The sequence below is a fragment of the Bombus vancouverensis genome, chromosome 3 (assembly GCF_051014615.1).
Source record: "Bombus vancouverensis nearcticus chromosome 3, iyBomVanc1_principal, whole genome shotgun sequence".
NCBI lineage: Eukaryota > Metazoa > Arthropoda > Insecta > Hymenoptera > Apidae > Bombus > Bombus vancouverensis.
In genome coordinates this window covers 13,901,716-13,924,324 of record NC_134913.1, presented here as the reverse complement: position 1 = coordinate 13,924,324, position 22,609 = coordinate 13,901,716, and the positions used below count along the sequence as shown (strand labels likewise).

At 30.9% G+C, this 22,609-nt stretch overlaps 2 protein-coding genes across 3 annotated transcripts in view; one reads left to right on the top strand and one right to left on the bottom strand.

The window, feature by feature from the left end:
- Positions 1-169: 169 nt before the first annotated feature.
- Dlic (dynein light intermediate chain) lies at positions 170-4,877 on the top strand. 2 transcript variants are annotated; one of them, XM_033328408.2, is made up of 10 exons: positions 170-326; positions 501-574; positions 913-1,029; positions 1,114-1,344; positions 1,474-1,684; positions 1,774-1,962; positions 2,031-2,145; positions 2,219-2,335; positions 3,090-3,243; positions 3,335-4,877. In XM_033328408.2, the coding sequence occupies exons 1-10, from the start codon at positions 238-240 to the stop codon at positions 3,448-3,450; spliced, it is 1,413 nt and encodes a 470-aa protein (XP_033184299.1). In that variant the 5' UTR covers positions 170-237; the 3' UTR covers positions 3,451-4,877. The 2 variants fall into 2 exon arrangements, with proteins under 2 accessions (XP_033184299.1, XP_033184298.1); XM_033328407.2 differs by having other exon boundaries at positions 2,219-2,359.
- Positions 4,878-5,204: 327 nt separating this feature from the next.
- LOC143302470 (E3 ubiquitin-protein ligase MIB1-like) overlaps positions 5,205-22,609 on the bottom strand; it is a 37,909-nt gene continuing 20,504 nt past the window's right edge. Inside the window, exons 2-7 of the mRNA XM_076617238.1 lie at positions 12,138-12,357; positions 11,164-11,474; positions 9,845-10,019; positions 9,389-9,590; positions 9,110-9,273; positions 5,205-8,864 (exon numbers count right to left, since the gene is read on the bottom strand). Of these exons, the coding sequence (XP_076473353.1) occupies positions 8,724-8,864; positions 9,110-9,273; positions 9,389-9,590; positions 9,845-10,019; positions 11,164-11,474; positions 12,138-12,353 (1,209 nt within the window). The 5' untranslated portion in view covers positions 12,354-12,357 and the 3' untranslated portion in view covers positions 5,205-8,723. The remainder of the gene's footprint in view (positions 8,865-9,109; positions 9,274-9,388; positions 9,591-9,844; positions 10,020-11,163; positions 11,475-12,137; positions 12,358-22,609) is intronic.

The following is a 22,609-nucleotide window of genomic DNA, read 5'->3' as shown; positions in this document are numbered from 1 at the left end:
TAGAAAAATATTGTTAGATGTTTATAATAATACGCATATATATATTAAAAGACGTATTATCAAAAATAAAATATTGAATAACAATTAAATATGAAATATAAAGTACAGATAATGAACATGTATAAGCTTACACGTACATTTGAACTTTTAAGATTCCGTTCTGAATGAAGTTAACTGCGAGCCGCACCCGCAGTTTGCGTACAATCGATAGCAGATTTCATTTCTGTCAAATGGATAATGGCAGCGACGGCAATTGATATGATGTTGCAGAGCAATGGGTTTCAATCGAAGAAAAAGGAAGATCCAGAAAATAAAGACAACTTATGGTATGTGTAAAAAGTTTGCTTTCGAAATTTTTTTAATATAAAGCATACATATTGCAGTAGGCAATTGCAACGTATAAATATTTTGACGTTCGTCTTGCGTGCCACACATTAGAAGTCAGAGAATTAGTCATTTTTAATAATTTACTTTATTTTTAATTGTCTCCTTTTATACAGGTCCTCTATTTTGGCTGAAGTACAAAATAGTAGCAGTAACAAACTACCCTCAAACAAGAATATTCTTGTCTTAGGTAAGTTTGAGTAATTACTTTCCTTAATTAATGCAAGATTCTGAAGATATGTGTATGTGTCATGCATAAATGTTATGCATTATAATGAGTGTTAAATATAATGTTTATACATGTAATTTTGTTTTAATGTTGCCTGTAACATATGGTTGCCTATTTGTTTGATTTTTTATTTGACGTATAATTTGTTTATTATCTTTTGTTAAGATTTTTAAAATTAATTTTACATATTCAATGATAATAATATAAATGTTTATGACATATATGTTATATAATAAAGTTGTTCACTAAGTATTTAGATTACACATGTACATAGTAGTAAGAAATCATTTCATTTATAGGTGATAATGAAAGTGGAAAAACAACACTCATTGCTAAATTACAAGGCGTAGAAGATCCAAAGAAAGGTTCCGGTTTGGAGTTTGCTTATATTGATGTCAGAGATGATTATAGAGATGGTAATATCAATTAAGAATTGATAATGTTTCTAATTATAGCAGGTGAAGAGTAATGAAGTTTTATTATTTAAATTTTTTACTCAGATCAAACAAGATTATCTGTATGGGTATTAGATGGTGATCCTGGTCATGCAAATCTTTTAAGATTCGCATTAAATGCAGAAAGATTTCCACATACACTTGTTATGTTAGTTGCTGCAATGACAACTCCATGGGCTATCCTCGATCAACTTCAATCCTGGGCTGCACTTTTGGGAGATCATATTGACAAATTACCTTTAGATAATGATACTTGGCAACGATGCAGGCAATTTAGTAAGTCATATTTTTAAATTACTTCTTTCATAGTATGTATTTTAAATTGTTACATGTGTTCATTTAATAATAAAAGATATATTAATTACATCATTTTTCAAATTTTCAAATCATTTTTTATGTGCTTAGATGTAAAAAAGTGGCAAGATTATACAGAACCTGGAGATGAATTAGATCCTGGTAGTCCTTTAAGGCGAACTAGTCGTAACTTAGATGACGATACAATGGATAATTTACCACTACCAGAAGGAGTACTTACAACAAATTTAGGCCTAGATGTTGTTGTTGTTATTACCAAAACTGATTATATGTCTACTCTTGAGAAAGAACATGATTATAAGTAAGTTCATAATATAATTGCTATTAAAAAAAGATATAATTGGTGGTAATAATTTACTTTATTTGTTCAATAATTTTAATTTTTTATAGGGATGAACATTTTGATTTTATACAACAGTGGATAAGACGATTCTGTTTGCAATATGGTGCAGGATTATTCTACACATCAGCAAAGGAAGATAAAAACTGTGATTTGCTTTATAAATATCTTACACATAGAATTTATTCTTTACCATTTAGAACACCTGCTTTAGTCGTCGAAAAAGATGCAGTTCTCATGTATGTAATTTTAATTGAGTAAATATTTGTATATATTTTTAATATTTTAAAGATGTTCTTGTTTACAGTCCTGCTGGTTGGGATAATATGAAAAAGATTAGTATTCTTCATGAAAATTTGCAATCAATGAAACCAGATGATTACTATAGAGATGTAATTGCACAACCATCAACAAACAGAAAAGTATGTGTGTGTACAGATAAATTACTTTTTTAATATTAAGGACTTTATAGTAAAATATTATTTTATTAATTAGTGTGTAGCTAGAGAAGTAGAAGTACAGGCAGAAGAAGAACAAGCTTTCTTAGCGAAACAACAAGCCGCATTATTAGGTATAAAAGATCCAACACGATCTCCAACAACCAGGAATCAGGCAAGCACTGGACCAGTTATTCAGGTTATACCATTTATAATTGGAGCATGCTTGTCATGTTACATGCAGTTAATAATCATTCAGCATTGAATAACAATGTTGTGGCTAATTTATGTATATATATCATGTATTCATGTATGTTATCATCATATCCTCATCTCTTAACAGATAATGCTTATTCATATTAAAAATATTCTGACTGTAATACCCCGAAAATTTTGACTTTAATTGATGTTTGAGCGAGTGTTGCTTTTTATATTCTTGGGTGTAATTATCTGACACATAGCATTTACATTTCTTATTCAATTTTTTGTAAATTAATGTTAGGATCATCGAGCACTTTTTTTGCATTGACATTAAATCAATTAGATCAATTCATGCATTGCTTAGTGTTTATATATTCTTATGTTTAGGTTAGTAGCTTCTCATTATATAATTATAAGATAATATTTTATCTTAATAAACTATATTGTGTTCTTTTACATTTTAGAATCTAAGCTAACAATTAATGTTAATATGTGTATTTTGTTAGATTTACTGTACAGAAAAAGCATATTTGCATACATGACTATTTCATACTTTGACAGGCTAAATTTTAATTACATATTCCATTGTTCAGTAACTTTGTGGTGAATGAGATCACTATGTGTTTTTACAGTGGATGATCAAAAGCATGTTCTAATCTTTGTGGTATGATCTGTTATGAATATAACAGAAAATACCATTTTGCAAATATTAAATATTTTTTATACAGGTTGCATCACCAAATAAAAAGTTGGATCCCAAAGGTACTGGATCTGCGCAATCTGGAGAAGGTGTTCTAGCTAACTTCTTCAATTCTCTTCTTCACAAAAAGACTGGAAGCCCTGGATCACCAGGTACTGTAGGTACGAGTCCGATAAAAATTGGTAAGTTTTATAATGCATTATAAGAATGTAGTATATTATGAATTTTCATAACATTTTAAAGTTAAAAATTTCGATTTATTGTTTATTTCAGATAATGCATCAGTAGATAAAGCAACTATGTGTAATGATGCAGCAGTGGAATTAGATCGACTTACTCGAACGAAAAAAATGTCTCCTCCCAACTTAAATTCATCATCTGAATGTTAAGGAAGTATATTTTCTTTGCGACCCATATTGAGAGTTAAGTATTGAATTATAAATCATAAATATCAGTTCTATAATAACATTTTGAGGATAATTGAATGACACTGAATATAAAATATATCTGTGTGATCTTCATCTTCATTTGTAATGTTTGAAACTGATACAGAAATTATTTTTATCATTTTGTATTAATAATATTGCAATGCATGTACTAATTTGGTAATTTATAATGATCTAAAAAGATTTTATTTGTATTTATTATATTTTATGTCATTTATTATGATTTAAGATTTTTGTCATTTATTAATTTAATACAGTTGTTTTAAAAAATACTCACAACTTTTAATAACTTGTCATAGTTATAAAATACTTACAAGAAATTTTTAATCAATAACTAATCATATTGTGCAAAGCACAAATATTCAGTCGAAATTATTTAAATAGAAATATATACATATATAACAACGTATTAATATTTTATGAAATTTTGTTATAAAATATTGTATCAATTTATGAAATGAAGCACAATTGTATAATTTAAAATAATTTTTTCTTTAGTCTTTTAAAGTTATAATTTTCTTTAGGTTGTAGATTGCACATTTTTTATTTATAATTATAATTTGCACATTCCTTGTGTTATGGTTCTTTTGGTATTAAAATTTTTGACGTAGTACTAATTGTTTGTTATGAATGTGCAACAAAAATTTTAATCACACTTGAATGGGTCGCAAAGAATTGGAATTAATTTATAAGAACAGTTGAATTTGATTCAGAAACGAATATGTTACTGAGAAACAGAAAATAACGAAATGTCACACAACCTATCAATGATTTCGTTTGTTATATCTGACTGTCAGTAACAATACAAAGTTACAGCTAGAGAGTTATTGAATTAACGTAATTAAATATTTAATATAGTAATACATTCAATTATGCTTACGCACATGTCCCTACAGCTCGTTATAGTAAATTATTTAATAATCATCCATGAAGGATGTAAGGATTTTTTTACTGCTCTTCAATGCTTTCATTTCATTTCCTAATAAATAAATAATTCTATTTATACAATATTGTTCTCGTTAATAAAAGTTGGCTGAATAATTTTCTCTTGTATTCGGTCTAATTTATAAAGTGCCGTTACTGTAACGTAAATGGGCCATACGAATGTGTGAGATAGTATTTTATATGAATGTTAGATTTAGAAGAGATTTCTTAACCAAGGATACGGGCTTGTCTTTGGTTTGAAGATAATTCGTGGTATGAATTTTGGAGTGTACGGTCACAAGGCGAGTGAAACTTCTTTGTCAAATTTTAAAAGAATTTTATGTAAAAGAGAAGAATCTGTAAATTCAGTTATTAATGTGGCTTTTCTGTATATGAAGTAATTAAAATTCCTGATCAAAAATAAATAATTTTTCATAAACATAGAAGTTATTGTTATTACAGCAATATACCGCAATCAATTTCTTGTAATTTAAAAGAGTTAAAAATATTTGTATCTTTAAAATCTTATTTATTTTACATTCATTTGATATTTTTATGTTTGGTACTAAATATTTAATGATTTTAATGACATGGAAGAATATCTATATTTTGATGTTCTCAGTGAGAAATAGAAAGTTCTATTAAATTAATAAAATATTAATTGCATTCTATAATTTTCTATTATTTGTCCTCTATATAAAATTTTACTTAATAGATACATATCAGAATTAAACTATTTTAACTTATTAATATGTGCGCAATAAATAAGAATATTTAACATACTATTGTTCTTTATTAGGTTGAACAAATGTATTTATTGTTATAATTTCCCTGAATACAATTGAGATGATTATATGTATAACGTAATAGAATAATACAAGTATTAAGATAGTATTTCTAATCATCGTAACATTTTTCTTACAATGTTTCTGTTACAATGTTTTTTCCATTGCAAACGCCAAAGAGATAGACAATACAATAGGATCAACGATTAAGTAACCAAAGGGATGAAATTACGAATATTTTTATCATCTTGAAAATGAAAAAATTGTTACAATTGATTTTTTTACTCAGATTTCATAAGAAAATTTTATAATCCCATTGTAATGTTATACATCATTTTTAATGCTGTTTATTATATATAATATTCTCAGGTAAAATGTATCCTTTTACAGAAATATTATATAACAGGAATGGTACAAAAACTATATGTTGCCCATTCACATTTTGTATCTTCTTTAAGACTCCATGTTAACAAATAATTAACTTACAATAAAAATTATAGTAGAAGACATTACAAAACTTAATTATTCAATAATCAAAATTTTTGTTGAATACCTACTACATTTTTCATTTGTTTATCCAATTTTATATTCCATTAATAAATCAGATCTTTCAAAATGATAAAAGGGTATGTATGTAAATGTTTTATAATGTTTCTGATTATTTCAATATATATAATTGTGTTAAATATTTTTTATTTTATTGGATTCAAGGTAAATTATGCATGATCTAGGGTTGTAGAAAATGGAGTTTTAAATTAAATATTAATGTCTAATACTTGTTTATTGGTCTACTTATTTTAAATTTAGTTAATAAAGTTCCTATTCTAAACGCATATAATAATTGCCTTTCAAAAACTTCTAAAAAGATATTGTAAATGGAAGAGCAAGGGGTAATAGTTAAAAGCACTACATAGTATTGTAATATTCACAATGAAGATTAATTTATAGGTAAGACCATATTAATAAAGACTATTGCTTAATATTTATTAAATTTATTTCAAACGTGTGAAATATTCTTTTTATCTCAAATACTTAAATGAAATATTTGAATTTATTATATTCGTTTAATATATTCAAATTACATTATATTACTACAAAAATATTTTCCAAAAATTATAAAAATGAAAATTTTGATGTTAACACTATGTAAAAAAAAATAATGTTTTCATAACATTAATTTTAACATTATGCGATATCAAGGATAATCATAGATTGCATATTTTATTTTAAAAGATTTTGTATTACCTGACTATAATTCTTTTACTGAATTCTTGCATTACAAAACGTAAGTATGGTCGTACCTATATAGCCAGAATTTAAATAAAGGAAGATATTTGTTAGTGCAATTAACAATTATTGATTATTCCTACCATAATTTCTCGAAAATTCACAAAGCAAAAAATTATTATAAGAATGAATATTTTTCGAAAAGGGAAAAATATCAATTACTAATTTTACAAGTAGAAAATTTATGCCGATTAGTTCGATTCAAATACGAAGCTAAATTTTCTTTCTATTTCATTATAAATATTCTTTTCAGGATGTATAGTCAATGAGCATTATTTTTTTTTTACATTTTTCTACCAATAGCGATACTAAGAAAGAAGATGCAAAGTCTTGTAAAGATTATTTATAAGCCAACAAATATTCATATTTATTACCTTTTCAAAACTTTGCTTCCCCTCTTTCCTCACTATAAAGAGGGAAGTAAATTGAATAAGTTATTATATAGTTTTCTAAAATATAGATAGTTACTATTATTAATGTTTATGCAAATTACTGTCAATTAAATTAATTTTATTAAATTGCGTAATCTTTTCATTGCCTTTAATATATATATATATAAATTACGGAAATAAGGGAAACTTTGAATTACAATGATAATGATAATTATTTTCCTAATATTTTTATATAACTAATTAGATATTTAATGATAAATTAAACGTTTCATGATTTATAAAAGTAATTGGCAGTATCCATTATTATTGGGAATATTGAAACTTCTAATAATAAGATACTTTATACAGTTTCAAGAAGGGAGAGCAAATGTGACAGTATTGGCAATAAGATTGAGGACAGGAAGTGGCGAAGTATTTACAAGAAATTCATGCAAATTATTTGCGGGACAAGAAAAACTAGAAAGTCTTAAAAATTTGTATCCTTTCGATAATTATTACAAAAACGGAATAAAATTTTTTGTTATAGGATGCAAAATCTATAATCATGGAAATATACTGGTAAGTACAAATTACATCTAATAAAGTGTAGTAGAAATGACAAAGTAACAAAAAAAAGCACTTAAAAAAATATTGTATCTATAAATTACTGTATACAAGACGCGTTATTGTTGTATAATTGCAGGAAGGAAAACAGCAAAATAAAAAAAGAAATGCAGAATTTGCGGGTATCTGTTACTTTCTAAAGTACGAATTTTCTTATCCCACTCGTTATTGCTCCTAATCGAGGAAAGCAAAAGCTTTGTAAAAGGTGTTTGCTGGCTTTCGACACTATAAGTACTACGTTTAATTGTACATTTGAAGTAACGTTAAGTAACGAATGTCTTTGAAGAATTATTGTGCGTATAGACTATATATCAGCGTAAAATGGAAACATTATATATGTTTAAAAATATTGGTTAATAGAGTTTTCGACTAATAACAATTACTAGAAAACAATAGTTTACTTATTAACTTACATTACTGAATCAAACTTGGTAATTTTGAAGAAATGAATAAGAACGAAGCGCTATTCATAAATAGATAAGATCTCAATATTTCATCATAGATACGATCAATTTGCTTGGCATTTTGCTATAATTCTTATAATTCAATTTCATGACTCAGCCTAATGTATGTTTATATTTAATTGCCTGATTATATTTATATCGTGAAAATATGCTGAAGTTATAATATTAGGAACAAATTATACGGAGCCCGTTAACAGATTAAAAAAAGAAGGAATAAGTAAATATTGCATTCGGTTTCCTCTGATTTGCATATATCTTTCATAGCATTTATTTAAAAGATTGGGGAATTTTTAAGCATATATATGTTTGGCATGCTTGAATATATTTAGGAAATACTTATTCAAAATAAGAATAATCGTGGAACAGATTACACTGAATAGCCTGTTTATGTCTTCATTATGGTATAATACTTATGTACGATAGATGTAATGAAATTAAATAGAAATATTTTATACATATTAATTCGTATAAATGTTTCCTAAAATTTTAAAATAGGAGTATAAAAACTATTAGAATTAATTAGTATAAATTTTATTTGGTGAATGGGCAGTATATGTATAAATATACTTTGATAGTTTTAACAAAATCTTAATTTATGTTACAGTCTTGTGGAGGTTGAAAGTATCGAAAATAAAACGTATCTATACTTTCAAAATTTGAATCAGATAATAGATGCAATATTTAATTATTCCTACTATTATCATTCATTATTATATATCTAAATGAAACTCTAGCTCCGAACGATAATCAGTTTTCTAGATTTAATAGAGCAAAATTCGTTTGTCTACCGCCTTCCGACATATTGGACACTCCGACATCCGGTCTCCGCACATTTGACAGGTGCCGTGGCCGCACAAAAATATCATATTCTTTAAACGATCTAAGCAAACTGGACACATTGTCTGTAAAGATACAAAATAAAATATTTCAATGTACTTAATACAAATTTCAATTAACTTATTTTTGTACAATTTAATCAACATTTTTTCCGAGCTTTTATTTTCTGTGTAAAATTACAATCTTTTTTTTTTTGTTTTTATAAGACGAAGATTGTAAATTACGCTCTACATATCTTCATTCGAGGAAGAAATGAAATTCAAAAAGAAAGGAAAACGTATAACAAATCATATAATAAAAGACGATATACCTGTTCCTTGATATCTTGAAGTTGTTGTTGAAGTTTCTGTATATCGCTGTGTGATGTATCTCGGCTACCGTTGTTCATCAAAAGTGTTTCTCCTCCACTTCCAGTATTTTGTTGCGATAATAATTCTTCCTCTTGATCACTCTTCACGTCTGTTATCGTTGCACCTTTTAACGCATAAAGATTATTTATATGCATAAATAATTTTTACGCTTTTAGTATATTTCTCCTATCGGATCTATTTCATTTATTATTAATACATATTATTTATTAATTTCGTACCTGAAGCATTGGTCGCTTTAACGTAAGTGACATCGCCTCCTCTACCGCAACAGATCGACAACGGTAACATGTGCTGAATTTGAGCTCTGCATTGAACGCATTTTTTCATCAGGGCAGCGCAGCTTTCGCAAGCACACATATGTCCACACGGACGAAATAGTACGTTAGCTTTACGATCCGAGCAAACCACGCACTCCTCGATCTGCAAATACGTTTAATTTGTTTTCGAAGCAGGTAATTCACTTTCTTTGTTTTTCCTTCTAATCAAAAGTATTAAAATATTGTTCACGAATGTATGAATAATTTCGCAAATTTTTTATGAGAAATAAGTTTTAGAAATAAATTCCTAGAGGAAATAAAATTTATTTCCTATCATCATCGCGGAATCGTTATCGGTGAATTACGGTCAACGTTCTATCAATACGAATTTTTAAAATTATCAAGATAGTATTTTACTTTTGTTCTTGAAAGGACATTTTCTCTGCAGATCAGGCATTTCTTCACTCTTGGCGCGCAAGCGTTACAACAAGCTACATGTCCGCAAGGGCTGAAAAGCATTTCACGTTTTCCATCTGAACAGACCAAACACTCGTCGATCGTGGCTGATGGAGCTGCCGGTTCGATGTTGTCCCTGAGAGTAATAATTATGCATAGTGAATGCACGAAGATAAAACTTGTTTTAAAAGTACCTCGTTATAATTTATCGGATTATTTATGATTTTTAGCCAAATTGACACATCTTGGATGTAGAGCCTGATTTGGTATATTTCCGAATGCATCTAATACAAAACGCGTTTTTTGTAATAATACGTAGACGTGTTTATTACAATCTCATGATAAAAATAATATAAAGGAAGCAATACTTCTCAAAATTCTTTTCTAAAGGATCAAATTGTTCTTTGTCGCGTACAGAAAAAGATAGAAAAATTAGAAGTGTAAATTGAACGTGTTCATAAGATTTGATTAAGCGTAATATCGGTTATATGAGAAGTTTCATGCTGCATAGGGAAGTTTATGCTTCGAAAATATAGAGATTACTCGGCTACAGACGTGTATTTGCACGCTTCAGTAAGATATAATCTTATTTCCTTTGACCAGAATGCATATTAAGCGGTCGTAATTACAGAATGCCACGTGCCAAACAGTCGCGTGTCATCCGAGTAAGTGTAGATTACGTTGTTTTCTCGAACGTCTTCTCATTCTGCAAACTATTTTATTGTGTGCACATGTATATAACAAAAGACATTTTTTTTTTTTCTATAGAAGAAATTAATAATACCCTTGTGTTTAAGTATTTCTTCTTATAAATCAGACACTTCCGTATCTAAATTCTAATTAAATATTTATTAACTTTTTATATAGATATTATAATTGATAAAATGTTATATTATATTTCTTGACGTGCAAATATTTTTATTCAAAAGCAGTCTTATCATTAAAACAAAAAGATGATATTGCGACTTTAGTTTATAATTTATGATCGAAATAAATAATTAAAAAAAAATAGGATAAAGATTTAAAACAACCGTTGGAGAAAGCTATAAAAAAGTACTTGAAATTTTCTCGATTTCTATTCGAACAACTGAAATTCAATGTCAAAAGAGTGATTGTTCTATTACTCGAAAGTTTCATTATTATCCGAACATTTTCGTCTCTCTATCGAATACGGAAGGCTCTATCGTATTTAATTTTGTACACCCGCATTTGAAACTTCTCAATGAACTGCGACGTTTCGCTTATGTGACTGCGGGATGAGGTAGATTGTAATTACTAACGATTCTCTGTCCTTGTGGCAAGTAGTTAGCGTTTTGCAGAGATTTGGATCTGGGCAGAGGTCGAGCGGAGTCTGTCCCTTCTTATTCTTCAATTCCAGGTCAGCTCCATGGGCAGCCAGGAAGCAAGCAATGAACGAGCTACTTTTCTTGTCCTGTCCTTGCGCGCCCAGGCCCATCAGGAGCCGCCCTACGTCCTGGACATCCTGCAGCTGTCGCAGCTGCGTCAAAGTGTGATATCTCAAGGCTTCGTGAAGAGGCGTGTCACCGTCCTTGTCTGCTACGTTTAAATTGGCGCCTTCGCGTACCAGCAGCTACAACAGGATTTACGAGTCCCGTTTAATTATCGAACTAACCCGTGGCGAAATTAATCCGTGTCGGTTTAAGAACATTTTAATTACGTATGAACTGGCGTATCTCGAATTGTTCGATCGAATTCTAACATTGCTCCGATTCCCTGTGTCTCGCCGCTAAATTATCTTCTTATCTATGTGAGTTCGAAAATTGTTCTAGGATCTATTCTTGTATCGATGTAACAATAATTAAAATTCCATGTATCGTTGAGAACAGTTCGTCATGTAACTTTCGTTGTTTGTTAAATAGAGCTGCTTAACGATGGCGAATTATGATACACTTAAACCTTAGACTTGAAATTTATATTTTATAAGAAAAATTTGATAAAGTATCGCGTATACTGAAGATTTATAGAGGATTCTACGGAAAAATCCGATCTGTGTCAATACTTTTGTTCATCATTGTACATTAGACAGTAAATCATCGTTTAACAAAGTCATGTCAGATCGAACAAGAAAAGTCTTTTATTGAGAAAGATACTTCGATTTTTCATGGGTGGAATTGAGATTAATGTTCGGAATGTGTTTTCGAAAGGAATTGGAACATCGGAAATGTTCAGTGAATCGTTTGTGCAGCATCGGATCAGAAGTGAGGATTTCTTTTTGACGATGAAATAAACGTACACGAACGATTTGCGTGTGCTGTCGCTCGACAGCGAGATGCAACGCGGTTTGCAAATTGACGTTTTGCAAATCCAGGTCAGCTTTTCCAGCACGTGCCAGCTGTTCAGCAACTTCGACGTGATTGTTCAGAGCAGCCAGATGAAGGGCCGTGTAACCATCGTCCTTTTTCTCGTCAACTATCCATGGTCTCGGAAGTTTCGAGAGGAGCACCCGCATTGCGCTGCAATCAAAAGAAAAATATCACGTTTAAAGTACGACCGATAAAATGATTTTTCTCTGTAATATCTCATTCTAGTTGTACTTCGAATTTCAAGAGGAAAATTTGTAATTTTTATCGACAAAGAGGCTATTATGAGGCTGTTATGTGTGCAATTTCACTTGATTTTTTATTAAAATAAATAATAATCACTCAAACAAACAAAAATATTTAGTTTAGACATTGTACACGTAAATTTGACGTTTTTAACGATTTAACAATTTTAACGATTCAAACGTTTTAGCAATTACACAGCTCAGAAGCAAAGATGAAATTATAAAAAATAACATAAAATAGTAACAGCTGTTTAAAGAAGGAAATTCAGCAATTTTTTTTCAGAAACAAATCCGTGAGAAATCCAGCTTTAGAAATGGGAGAAAGAAGGAACTTAATGACGATCGTCCTGAATGTTATTCCGGTGTAAAGAGCGTTTAGACACGTGCGATCAGGAAATTGTGATTTTCACTAGCAAATTCAAAACGGATTTGTTATCAAAGGATGGGCAATCAATTACGTCGTTTGGCAAACGTTTGTAATTCGATGCCACATTATTGCTTCGCATTAGTGTCGCCGCGTGCAGTTAACCGATGATAAATAGCACGAAATCAAACAGATATTCGTCGTCTGCGGATTTTCGCCGCTGTCGATACGAATACATAGTCAGTTTACGCAGAAATCAACTGAAATCCTTTCGGTTTATAGCCACGACATCATTAACAGACACGGTTGTCGATTAACAAATCCTGCAAACTCTGGCTGGTAATGACGCTGTTCGTAGATTATTTAGTAACAGATGTTTACGATAGTATATCCATGTTTCTGCATATTCTACAATATATTGTTCCATGCTGTATCACGAAATGGTCAACGTGAATATGAAATTGTTTTCGTTGAAAATTCATCTTTTTAATTCGACCGTATTCATTCCTCTGATCGGAGTTTTGAAAAATGACTTCCCCATCAAAGATATTTTTGAATTTTTGTCTCTGTCGTTATTTAAATCAATCTCATTATTTCATAATTAATATACAGCCGGAGACGAAAACTAAACGGACAGATAATGGAAATAAGAATCAACGAAGTTTCGTAAATTACTATAATCGCTTTGAAATTTTAATACGATTATTATAAACTGCGCTATAATTAATACTCGGGCAAGCTCGCACCATAAAGATTACATTTAAGATTACATTTTATCATACACTAATGAGATTAAAATTTGCAAAGATATAAATCTTTCATATATTTTATTTCATTATCCTTTCGAAGATTATAATATTATTACTTTAATACAATTCAGTACATTTTACTTTAATACAATTCTTAAGATCTTAAGAAGGAAGTCTCTGTTCACGTACGCGACAATTATCGATATATTGTATAATAATTTTTCCATACAACTGGGCAGAACTTCAATTTCAATAATCATTTTGGCCCTGAGTATCTTTGGCGTGTGATAATTATAAAGACTTCGTTTTGTCGATGTTTTCAAAAAATACCACCATCTATGACTGTGTTGCCTGTGGACCCCATGGACAGTCTTTCCTCGGGGCTACAGCCGGAAAGAGACGTGACAGCTGCCTTTTGACAGGACCTCCTCGAGGTACCAGCACCGCTGTGGCACGACAGCTATGCATATGTTTATTCTACGTACGTGTATATGTACGTATGTACGTATATAAGTGCTTACTTTACGTGCAACTTGACACATACGTTTCCGATAAACGTCAAACTTTTATTTTTCAACTCGTTGCATACGAAATGGTCAATATCATCGCGTGTAAGACTTTTAGAAATTTAATGATCAAAAATACGATTGTGAGTAAATGTTGATTTAAAGATAGCATCCTACGACACGATCGGTCTTTTGTCAATGTTTTTATTCGAAAAAAGCACAACCATAAATCAAAACTCGAGACCTGGTGCTAACTAAACTCCAGTGTTTTTCTTAGTACCAGTTTACGATGTATGTTTTCTACGTACAACATTTAATCAGGCGTAGTAAGAGACTAGAAACTGTTCGTAACATTAGTATAATTCCAAAAGAAGTTACGGTATGAAATATTACATATAAATATATCTTTCACGTTTTATATACAAAAGATATTTTTTTTTAGAAAAAAATTTGCACAGACAATAATACAAGAACATAAAATTTCATAAGTAACCTGTAACGTTGGTAACGTGATTGATTTATTTACCTATTTATCAACTTTCTTGTCTCTTAGAATCCACAGAGAATCTACGAGATCCTAAAGGATCTATTATTATTGTTAAATGAAAATTAACGTCACAAATGTCTGAATCGTAATTCAACCTTATTTTCTAATTTCCAATTTGCAGGATAAAATCATCTTTCACATGGCTAGCAAGAACGACTCAATTACAATGAATAACATTTTCTGTAACGACAACTAAAAGAAAGGAACGGAGGAAATACTATTTGCACGATTAACGGAAACAGTCCATTACTCGCATCGACTCGTATAATTGTCGCTTTACCGCAGAATCGATTTGCTCGCGGCTAACAGCCCTTTTCCCCGTTCTATTCGATTTCTCAGCGTCATTACGCATTTTACGTCTCTCCGTTTGCGCCTGGAAGACCGCCATCGAAGACTATAAAATTTTTATGCTGCTTCGCTGGCGTATTTTTTTATTAAGCCCGGTCTACGATGGCTCGCAGCGCGTTTTCCAGTGCAACCGCAGTTACGAGATCGCGGAAAGATTCGCCAATTTTACCGGTATAAATATTCAAAAGGGATCGGCGACGGTATTATGACGTTAAAAGCTGTAAATAGTTTAATATTAATTAAGGTTCGCATCCGACGTAGTTTTCACAAGTTGATATCATTAACGTATTAAGGAAACAGCTTCTCCTGAGGTGTTGCTGTCTAGATTTTTTTTTATTCTTCGCGCAGGTCTTATCAGAATCGCGCAAATATTAATTAGAATCTACCACTAATATTATCGTTGGAATTGACAATGATATTTCGAGATATTGCTAATGTTATGAATAATAAGGTATCAAAGATCGCTATGAATAAATACGAACAAAATATATGTTACATTACGTTTCGTAAATACAAATACTCCTATTGTTTTTCGTATATTAGTTGTGCAAACGAATAATCAAAATTCTTCAGTGAAACTCGGAGTCTATTAAAAAAAAAAAAAAAAAAAAAAAAAAAAAAAAAAAAAAAAAAAAAAAAAAAAAATACAGCAGGTTGCTCTAAGTATTCGCCGTTGCTTTCTATAAGTTTAAGGCGTCTATCGGATAAGCGACGAATTCCATCACGGAAAAATGCGTCCTTAGACAAGATCCAATTGTCAAGTCATTTTTGTATCTCATCCATTAATTGGATAAGGCGTGTTTCATCGATCGAAATAGATAATAATCCGAGTGAGCAATGCCTAGTGAATAAATTGGATACTGCAAGACGTTCCATCCAGGACACGATGTCTTTTGTCACAGAAACATTGTGCAGTCTAGCGTTGTCCAAAGAATGAAGATCAATATTGGATCTTATACAAAGAAGATACCACATTTTTTCGTGATGGAATCATCATTTACCTAATAGATGGCTTAAAGTCATAGAAAGCAACGATAAATACGTTGATTGAACTTTTGATAAAACTTGCGGTATTTTTTTTTAAAGCAACTTAGTTTCACTACAGAAATTTGAATTATTCACTTGTACACCCATTGAATTTGTATATACTGTACTATTTTGTTCCAACGCACATTTTCTATATAATAATCTTCTCACGATTCGTTTATCCTTATGAATTTTCCGTGTGATTTACCACCACTAATAATCGTTGCAATTACGGTGGTTCATGAACCAATAAATAAAAAATAATTGCCACCAATATTTTTGTTCTAGTAATTATGTTGTCAGATCAGTTTCTCTAATTGATTTCATTTTTCTTTCAGCAATACGAAGTTCATCTTTAAGTTATGCGATTAACGAGGAAAACGTTATAAAGTATAATGTAAAACATTTTTGATTGATTGATGTAATTAAACAGAAACACTGGTTATTAACATTCGTGGCATGAAGACCGTACGTTAAATTTATCGACAGATAAAATATTGTAATATTATTCGCGAAACTGGAAATGAAATTTACATTTATTAATATTATTCAAAAATAAAGGTTAAAATATTTTGCAAAATTTTAATACCAGACATTAAGTTCAAAAACGTGTAATATGCTTTGAGACAACAATATTGTTTGATTCATTCTTATCATTTATTTATTATTTCTATTAAATAGAATACCTGCAGATGCAAATATTTTTATTCGATATTTATATTTCTGACATATTAAAATTGACTTAAGTTATACATAAGTCAATTGATAATAGAAACTGGAACCTTTTTGAATATACAAAGTTCAGAAACTTTATTTAATCATTTTATTATATTTTAAAAGATGTTCAATTAGATATTATTTTGTTCGCTTAAGATATACAATTTTAGCCATATAACATGGACGAAACAAGTCTTTTATCAGATTATTTATTAGACTTTAAGAACTTGAGAATTGATAAATGATTCGTTACGGCTACTATATTAATAGGGATTTATACGAAATTTCCGCAGTAAATTAACTTCGATCGTACAATTACCAAGCTTGTAATTAGTAACACTCGGAACGCATTGTACGCTTCGTACGGGTTATTAACCTGTCAATTTTGCACTCGTTTAAATTGAATCACTTTTTATAACGAGAAATTCAATGCATTTATTTTCGATACATTTTTGATACAGAGTTTTGTACGTATTAAAGAAACCTGCAATCATGTTGTGACTTTAATACTTAATCGGTAGGTATAAACCGATTATACCGAAACTAATGCAGCTTCAATTAAAAGATTTATGATGCTATTTAGCCTCATTTTGTTTCCGAATGTTCCACTTTTTATATATTATAGCGTAATGGAATCTCATAGCCAGCAATATCCTTTGCAATTACTTTAGAATTTCTTTTATGGTTACTCAATTATTCTACTTGCATGAATATCCTTTTTACAAATGTTTCGTTGTCTTATTTCTATATACTTACAATGAAGCTTAGAAATATTTGTAGCAAGAATATATGAATTTTACGACGAAGTGTATAATTCAATGATAAATTGCAATAATCACAAGCTACGTTAACTACCCTTTTTGGAATCACCAGACTATAAATCCAAATTACTATAAAGTAAATACAATAAAATTTATATATCATTATATACATACACTTACTCTTCGTGCTTGAAACTCATCGCACACTTTATGACCGATATAAGTGTCTCTAATCATCGAGCATGTAACTCCTAATATCAGTAGCGTAATTTCGTGCGATTTAACTTTTCCTGTTCTTTTTGTGCTACGTGTAATTTTACATTATGTTACAGTTATGTACTTACACACTTACTGTAACGAAGGGCTTGTTCCGTCGACATTAACAAATGATCATTACTATTATTACCATTATATCAAAAGTCTGTAACAGTTATAATTTAGTTTATAATTTCAAGATCAATACTAATTAAGTTGTGCTTTTGGCGTAACGCTGCGATATAATCGCTTGGAAAAATTCTAACTTCTTTTCGACTCTATACAATATCTTCAAGGCGATTCTACGACAGAATCGATCGACTGATTTTCATGCTTTACCACGTTTTATTACGTTGCTTAGAATCGAGCGACGAGAAAATCTTTGGGGAGAAGATCCGTAGTAGAAAAGGATAAGGTCGACGGTATACGGAACTCTCAAGATATTTCCGTAATTCGACTTGGAACTTCCGAATTCCAAACTAGCTTTCGATCGTCAGGGGACGATCTCATGATTCCGAGAGATTAAGAGTTCGAGAATAAAGTGCATCGGGAAGATTCTTTGGAAGGAACAAATTATAAGAAATGTAATTGAATGAGAGAGGAAGAAAAACGTTTCACGATAATTGGATATTTTTCAGATATTTCAAACTTAAAACGTTCAATGGGAATAACGGATTATTTTATACGAATTACTTTTTTCGCGAGTAAGACATTTGTTGCAAGCATAGTTTTCGCGCTGTTAGCATTACTATTGTGAAATATTAAAGTGTAAAGATAAAACTTCACATTAGTTTTATATTGAAATAACTTCTATGTCGTTCGTTACAAGTTAAAAGAAGGTAATTAAAATGATTCGCAGACTTAAACAGCTATTACTTACATTGTTACCTATCCGTAAATGTTTAATAACAACTATAACGTATTCCTGTTTATATATATAATTGTTTATGAAATATCAAAATTATTTAATACAATACATTTAGTAGCGTGCGAAGGATAATTTTCAAAAATCGATAAAAAGGTTGTAATTGTTAATTACTGATAAATAATGCGCGCAAAAAACTGCCAAGAATGATAATTATATCTCTATTTATCTAAAGAAAGGAGGAAGAAAATATTACTTTTAGTAAAATACCCTCAGGATGGTATAAAAAAAATCAATTTCCGTGTGTTTCGAGAGTTTAGCTGAAACGTCGTCCAAAAATATTTTCCTCTCCAAAATAAATATTTTCTTGGCTATATTCTCCAGGGCAGCGTCCAACTATATTTCCAATAGAATCAAACCGCTGTTGGCGGTATATAACTACAACGGATTAAATAAATATCGTCACTACGTATGTACATTGCTGTGATAAAATTCCGAGAAAACTAGAATTTTAATATTAATTAAGTATTCTTGTGATTATTCGAATTGGTATGCTTACAAGGAACATTTTAATTCTGTTATTCCATCGTTAAAAATTTTGTTCCGCGATATCGTTGAATATCGTTTCGCAACGCGTTTTCGCGAATAAATCTTTAATGTTTCGAGCAGATGGTCGATTCTAGGTCAGGAATAAAAGGAAGCATGAGCCAATAGTTTGTGACGTTTAGTTGTTTATTAGCATTGATGATGCCATTTGCACGCTTTATTCGTAGAACAGTTTTATCCTTGAGGCGTGTAGTCATTTCGAAGTTAGCCTAATCGTGTGCTGGCTTGCGTAACGCGTGAGCAACGATGATATTAATTTGCAAAAAATGAAACTTCATAGACACGGCAGTAATGGCAATATCGTCAGCATCGCGTCATCCCGTTGCTTGGTTGCTGTAACTGACACTTGCGTGACGTATCTTCTACTATGCATATGATGTGACGTGCCAAGATATCAAACATGTCGCCGTCATATGATGTCTCGTTCCATTACATGTACGACGTTTCTCACATCTAGGCAGAGATCCACTTGCGATTTCGTTTATTAAATGGTCGATATGCTCCACTTCGTTGTTATCAAGTTTTCTTCATGTACATGGTGAGTCAATAAAAAGTAGTACTATCTAAAGTAACTCGCTACCTATTGATTTGTTCGAGAAATCTCTTAAACGAATTATATTTCTAATTTCTAACTAGATTCAAGATCTTATTTTCTTATAACTTACATCTTCTGAGATATAAAAAAACCTGGAGTGTCTTAAATAGCACTGTATATTTTTTTATAACATTACTTGACCCAGCTGGATATTCTCTACAGAAAAGTGCTAAGTTGTTTATGCCGAAAAACCATTAGTTTGGCAGATATTTTAACTTTAACTTGTAAAATTTAACGTACGAAAAACAAATTAAAATTGAAATATCCGCCAAACTAATAGATTTTCGCCATAAGTAGGTTAATATTTTTTTTGTAGAGAATGTCCAGTTGGATGAAATAATGTCATGAAGAATATATTGCGTCACGTGGAAAGCCCAAGGTCATTTAGATATCTCGGAAAATATATTAGAAAATAAAGTTGCATTTACCCGATGAGTCCCTTGAAATGCAACGTAATTCATTTAATACGCTTCTCGATAAAAATCGATAGATAAGGAGTTCTTTTAGATAGTACCTCTCTTATCGACTCATCCGGTATATAATACTAAAATATCACAATGAAATTTTTATAACAGTTATATATACAACTACCGAAATACAAATTTTAACGTAGAAAAGAATTCTAATTCTTGTAGAATCCAGTTCTTTTTTTGACTGCGTGAAAAGTGTTAATTTTATCGATTATTAATAAGAGAAACATATCTTTTTCCAATACTTTTGCAAAGACCCCGTAACGCTCTATTTCGAGATCAGTTTTATAAACATATTTATCACATAGTTAGATAATATTTGACGAAAGTATCATACAGTGTTGCGTATATGCATGCAACGTCAAATACGAAGAAGATAAACTTCGTTACACTTTAAAAGTCCTCGAAACTTGGTCGACGATAAATGTATTTAAACTTTTCTCGCGATATCCTTAAATTATGTAGAACTTAACGCGGAATGCAACTGCGGTTATCGTCCGTGGAAAAGCAAAAGATACTCGATCATTAAGGGGCCATCGTTAATTCGTCGAATACCATAAATAACAAGGCGAACAGAGAAACGACTACCGATAATGCGTCGCGGTCAAAATAATTGTAAAGGGGGAATCTGGTTAATGAATGGCACGATTCAGCATACAGTCAAGATACTTGCTCGAATCTCGTCCACTTTGTATCGGTATCATCCTACACGCGTACAGCCGGCGTGCACGGACATACACGTGCATATATCGTGCATTTAGTGAGTCACTGACAAACGAGGCATCATTGCAGAGTCTACCGAGAACCCGATGTACACGCGCCTCTGTTTCCGATGTGCGGTTCGCTCGTTCTGCTCGTTTCACTCTTGCTCGCGAAACGTTCCGTCCGATGGTTGTGAGTCAGTGGAAGAGATCATATGGCAAAGTGCTAAATATAATTGACATAGTGCAACCTACGGATCGTGCATCGCTCTTTGAATATCTCTTCTCGATCGCGTTCGTATCGATTTTCACCGTGTTCACGCGTTCCAATCGAACGAACCAAACGATTCTCCGATAACCGTCAGGTTGTTCGGTAAATTCGTAGTGAAAGTTCAGAAAGATTTAATCAGGGTTAGACTTTCTTCTGCTCGTACATGTAACTTCCAGAGTCTTTTCTTTGCTTTCTCGTTTTTCTCCTTCCAATAGCTTTTAAATACTCACAGTAACTTCTTGTTCTTGTTTACGTCTTTTGATTAGGTTTCATAAAGACCATAAAATAGCGAGATTATACTATATTCGATGAATAAGACAGTTAGAGGTGAACGTTGCAGTGAAGATTGAAAATTTCTTGGATATACGAGGTTCGATATCGTTTCACCGGCAAAATAAAACTTTTTTTATTAACGAATTTTCGATGTTTCGTCTTAATTCTCTGTATTATTCGGCTATGTACGATATTTTCAAAATAGAAACGCTACGAACTTTTCGAACAACGATATAATAATATAAATAACCAGTATAGTATGTAACATTGTCGACGAGCACGTGGACTTCTTGTAATTTGGTAACTTCTAAAAGAATTTTTTCACTTATTTACAACGTATTTTTTCACTTGGTTATTTATTTATTTCCGCATAATAATGTTACTTTCAATGGGATTAAACAGTGGATTGTACAAAGTGGACGTTTTTCCTTTTAGAAAGTTTCAGGTGTTGATGATGGATGATTTTAACTAAGGGATAAGGCACGCAAATTTCGGTTATTGAATAATGGTTACTTTTGTGGGTAAGTTATGTACGACTTCACGTGGTCATTAATTGACGCTTAAACGAGATAAATCAGGCATGACGACCGTGGAAATTGCGCAAATATGATTCGATCGATTAATGTAATTTGCTAAATACGTATAGTTAAAAAAATAGAAGCTGCGTAGAAAATATATTTCGGATATTTTCTACATCTTTGCATATTACGTACATTCCGTGCATTTTTGTATCTTCAAATTTCCTATGAATGCGCGAAAGTTCACAGTCTGCTGATTATGTTCGAAACGACGACAAAAACCCATAGGAAGTACGCGGCTTGAGATTTTGAGAAATATCATCGAGATACTACAATATCGAATCTTTTTAACCTGGAAACTGTTTATCTCGACAGCTTTGCAGAATTCAGGCGAAATTCCATTTATCTTCTTTTTCATTTGGCCACGCGTCTCCTCGAGAGATTGTTTCAAAGTTTTCGGATTTCCTATCAGCCATTCACGGAGCCGAGGAACCGATTCGATCAAAACTCCGCGAGCGATAAATAAACCTTCAATTTCTCGTTCCACGCTTCCCTGTCCATCAATTCTTCAATTTGAGAAGCGTATAT

Bases quoted from the DNA above. Each gene is read 5' to 3' on its own strand.
- Dlic (XM_033328407.2), top strand. From the start codon at position 238: ATGGCAGCGACGGCAATTGATATGATGTTGCAGAGCAATGGGTTTCAA. The intron at 1,685-1,773 runs GTAAGTTCATAA...AATTTTTTATAG, and splicing joins GAGAAAGAACATGATTATAA to GGATGAACATTTTGATTTTA. The intron at 3,244-3,334 runs GTAAGTTTTATA...TGTTTATTTCAG, and splicing joins TACGAGTCCGATAAAAATTG to ATAATGCATCAGTAGATAAA.